Raw genomic sequence first — 4735 nt, forward strand, 5'->3', positions numbered from 1 at the left:
CTGTGCAGTCTCCCCACTCCAGATCCCTCCCATTGCCCCAGAGGGCCTGTGCCTGTGACATGCAGCCTCCCCGCGAGGGCCCGGGAGCACAAGGCTGTTTGTACAAAAGCTGACCACGAAGCTAAGAGCTGAAAGGACCTTAGAAATTGTTTACAGTCGGCTCTTCCAGAAAAGCACATATACCCAGTTCATTGATAGTAAAGGAATAAAAAAAAAGGGTCACAAACCCATAAAGACAAAGAGACGAGCACTAAAGATGACAGTACCTCTGCAGAATGGTCTAAGGGTCAAGGACACACTGTATGTGAAAGATCCTGGCACTTTGGCTTAATAAATGATCTTTGTCACGACCAGCAATTGTGAATAGTGCAGTCTCAGAGTTTCAGTGCACTGCAAAGTAGCAGTCACCTGGATTCTCAAGGGCAAACAAAAATATTTATTTATTTATTATTTTTGTAGAAACTTAGGAAATGGGGCTGACTGTCCGGTTGCTTTTTAAGAGATTTTTTCAGCCAGGTCTTTTTCAATGTTTTCATGCCGAATACCCAAAGTATCGTTGGTCAGTAACCGTGATGTCAAGTGGGGTTTTAAGAGTTAAATGAGGTAAACATGAAAAAAATAAAATAAAATAAAAAGTTTCCCTTCCTATAGGGACGAGACAGTCAAAACTTGGCAAGAGAGGGAAAAACAGAAAGTGAAAGAGAATAAGTGAAAGCAAAAGAGAAAAAGAAGGGAACGCAGACTGCTAAGGGCTGAAAGAAGCCGGGGAGCCGGGAAAGAGGTGGGGCGCGGGGCAGCTCCTCAGCGCACTGCGACGCCCCTCCCCCCACCCCTCCGCTCTCACCCACCCCAGGTCTTCCTTCCCTAACGTCAGAACCCAGGTGTGTGTGTGGTGGGGGGGCCCCCACACCCTAACCACCGAGCAGGCGTCCTCCATGCCCCCCGTCTGGGCCCGGGGACCTGGGGACGTTTTTCACTGGAAGTCATCTAAGCCACGGGTTTCTCACCCTTGGAGGTCATGTTTCTCCGGGCCGGGTGGTGGAGAGGATGGCATGCAGAGATCAGCCCAGAAAAGCGCTCAGTAAGAGTCTGTCACTCACTACCTGTGATTTCTTTTGAGTGCCTTCATTTGCCCAAAATAGGCTTTTTTTTAAGTTTGTTTACAAGTCCTGTTTGAAGTGCGATTTTAGGATAAGCTCTCCTGCTCTAAATATCTCTCTACCTATGAGAAAAGGCCCTGGGTGAGGTGTGCGGGGAGACCTACAGATGCTGACACCCAAGTCCACGGAGTTCCTGATTCAGAGGAAGCCAGGTCCCCGCCCAGACTCCCTGCATGAAATCAAAGCAGCCAGCCTGCCTCCCGACCCTCTCCACAGAGCCTCTTTCAAACACAGATGCTCGGCCGAGGTTTATACAGAAAGAGAAAGAGATCATAGCAGAAGGAAAATAAGGAATTCTGAAGAAACCTGGCCAATGCAAGGAAAAACGTCTGAAGAACTTGTCTTGAAACTTCAGAAGAGAGGACAGAAAATAGTGACATAGCAAGGGCCTTTCTAAATGAAAATTCAGGGAATAAGAAGGACTTTTTGGCAGTGAAAAAAAAACATAACAAAAATGAAAAACAAATCCAATTAAAGAATTGGAAAATAAAGTTCAGGAAATCTGGAGCGTAGAACAGAAAAACAAGGACATGGAAAGTATCCCCCCCTCCCCCCGAAAAAAATAGTAAGAAAAATAAAGGTTCCTAGCGTAGAACAGAAAAACAAGGACATGGAAAGTACACCGCCCCCCACCCCAAAAAAATAGTAAGAAAAATAAAGCTTCCATTCAGGAAGTCTGAAATCCAATTAGCAGGGGTGCCAGAAAGAGAACAGAGAATTCCCAAAGAAGTTACACTAAAAAGTCCCTGAATTAAAGATGAGAGTCTAGTTGAGGAGGGTCTGTGTGTAGTCAGAGTGACGTATAAAAAGGGCCCCCACCAAGCCACACTGATCAGCAAGGATCGGGAAAACCCCTAAAAGTTTCTAGAGAAGAGGGAAGAAAAAAAATCACATTCAAAGAATCAAGAATTAGAATGGCATCTGATCTCTTCAAGCAGTTCTAGAAACTTAAGGACGGAAGCGACGTCTTCAAAACTCTGTAGGAAACGCATTTCCAGCCCAGAATCCCAAACCCAGCCAGGCTGCCAACGACGTGTGGAGATGGACCCAAGACATCTGGGGACAACTCGCAAGATCTCAGCTCACCCCCTCGTCACTCTTTCTGGGGACAGTCCCGGAAGGTGAGTCCCATTGAAATGAGGGAATTAGATCAGGAAAGAGGGAGATGCAGTTTAAGACGCTGTCTGAGGTTTCTCCACTAAGTGACATTTCTAGAGAGTTCTGGAATGCTGCTTTAAGGCAGAAACAAATGTGATTTGAGAAGACTTTGGGGAAGTTTATTTCTCAGCCAGGGCACTGATCACCTAGCTCTCTTAAGGTGCTTTCAATACAATGGTATGTTTTAAAAATCCATAACTCTGCAGACGCAACAGAAGGATGAACTTGGATATATAGGTTCCCAGGCACCGGGTGCCCATGACTGCAGACCGACATCCCGAAACTGGGCCAGCACTCCAGGTGATCCTACACACCAAGGAGAGACAAACCTGCCTGACAAGAAGGGCGGGAACCTTTTAGTGTAAAACAAGAAGCAACTGAAAAGACTAAAAACCCCATCCGGGTTTAAGCCTCAGCTTTGCTTTTTTCCAGCTGTGTGAACTCAGTGTCACCTTAATTATCAAAAGCGATGACTGTCTAGCAGCTGTCCCAGGGCTTGCAGCTGGCGCCCTAGCAGCTCAGTGGCTCCCGTCACAGCAAAGGAGCAGCCTCTGCTTTTCCTCTCTCCATCCCATCTGAATACCAGTAGGTGGCTGTGAACTGTGTTTAGAGTTCTCGGCTAAGGGTAACTAACTGCAGGCCAGCAACAGATCACTTTGCTTAGAGACCAAAGTCCCTAAGGCACCCTTTCGCCTTCTGCCAGCCTTGCACTTCCAAGTGAGGAGCTCTTGAGGACGGATGCTGAATACGGGGTCCCTCTTTCAGTTTTGCAAATAGACACTTACCTTTCGTCAATAACAAGCTGGATTACATTTGCTAAGTTATAAATATCACATTCGCTTTAGGATGTGACGTCCTAAATTCTTTGTACTTATGGATAAGGCCATACTGTAAGACTCTGAAATCTTTACCTCTGTGAGGTGTTACATTAAAAAAAAAAAAAAAAAAAGGAAAATCTACATGCTTTGGTTGGAGTACATCACACATACAGAATTTGAGGTCAGAATGTTTAAAATAGCCCGTGATGTACTTCTGTTGGTGTAGCAGTGTTTTTTTGGATTCGACACATTCAGCTGATTCATTAGCATTGAAAATGAAAATGTCAGGACATATCTTGGAGAAATATATTAAAACAAAGTCAAAAATATCCATGACCCCAAGAAGCTGCATCCATCCATTAGTTAAGAATGTGTTTTACTTCTAAAGACACATTCCTTAAACTACGCAAAACAAAACAAAACAAAAACATGCTCAGAAATTATGCTGTGCTATTGAGTATTCTACAGGAATAAAAATATTCAAATATGTGTTTAAATAGGCTTCCACGGTTAGCTAGTCATTGCTTATTTAATTGAGCCAAAGATAGATCACACCGGCAGGGTCAAAGTCTTGTGTCTGCCTGGGGTGGAGTGCCAAGTAAAAAACATGTCTATTAAATGCCTTTAAAGGATCATATTGAAGGTAGCTCTTTTGCAAAATAAATTAAATGACTTTGCCTTGCCATGACTGAAATTCCTCTTAAGCTAAATGTACACTCAAGAGACTTCTCACTTTGATTCCTACTACTGTTTTTACCTGTGTAAACATACTTCAGATTTTGTTTTCTTCCCAGGCTTTCAAAGCTCATTTTATTCATCATAATATTACTTCATAGGCAGGAAAGTTTGCTTTCCCAAAGAATGTCCCTTTGTCCCCCAAGAATGAAATGAATTCATTTCAAATTCTTGGCGAGTCCAAATGATAAGAAAATTCAGTGAAGAACCGAGATTGCAGTGTTTACACAGTGTGACATAATATCACAAGGGCACACACATCCTCCTTCTGGAGCTGATTCTTTCTGTCACACTGGGGTGTATGTGTAGGATGCTAACGACAGTGCCAGGGCTGCCCAGGGAATGGTCTCGCATGGGCATCTTCTGGGTTCTTCTCTCACTTGGCCATGACCACGCACCCCACCCCCACCCTCGTGGCCCCGCATCTCCCCCAAGGTGCTTAACGCTCTGGCGGGTCTACAGTTCTGAAGTCCCGCTACTGTCGCGTCACAATGATGACCAGCCCTGCATGCGCTGGCCAGGGAAAAGGGCTGGGCCACAGAAACCACGTCCGAATGCACCGGATCACCGGACCCGCTCCTTTAAGGACATGGCCATTCAACCTGGGCCCACCAAAACGCCCCTGACCTCTTCGGTCTCCAAGAGCCGGCAAGGGAGGTCCTCTTTTGCCAGACCCGTGTTCCCTGTACCCAGACCCCGAGCTGCGCCCTCCAGGGTGCCCCGCACGTACCCACGTCGCCCAGGAAGCGGCCGTCGGCTGTCCCGGGCTCCATGCCGCTGGCTGCCACGCGCCTCCCGCTCCGCGTCCCTGCGACTCTCGGTGCCGGGGACAAGGGCGGGGGACCGCGCGGCCAGCCGGGCTGG

The 4735-nt window shown here is 46.6% G+C and overlaps 1 protein-coding gene across 1 annotated transcript in view; it reads right to left on the reverse strand.

Annotated features, from left to right (window-relative positions):
* ASB13 (ankyrin repeat and SOCS box containing 13) overlaps nt 1-4729 on the reverse strand; it is a 23850-nt gene extending 19121 nt beyond the window's left edge. The window contains exon 1 of the mRNA XM_006906941.3: nt 4602-4729. Coding sequence (XP_006907003.1) covers nt 4602-4644 — 43 coding nt within the window. The 5' untranslated portion in view covers nt 4645-4729. The remainder of the gene's footprint in view (nt 1-4601) is intronic.
* Nucleotides 4730-4735: the final 6 nt, after the last annotated feature.

The sequence above is a fragment of the Pteropus alecto genome, unplaced genomic scaffold, assembly GCF_000325575.1.
Source record: "Pteropus alecto unplaced genomic scaffold, ASM32557v1 scaffold11, whole genome shotgun sequence".
In the NCBI taxonomy this organism is placed as follows: domain Eukaryota; kingdom Metazoa; phylum Chordata; class Mammalia; order Chiroptera; family Pteropodidae; genus Pteropus; species Pteropus alecto.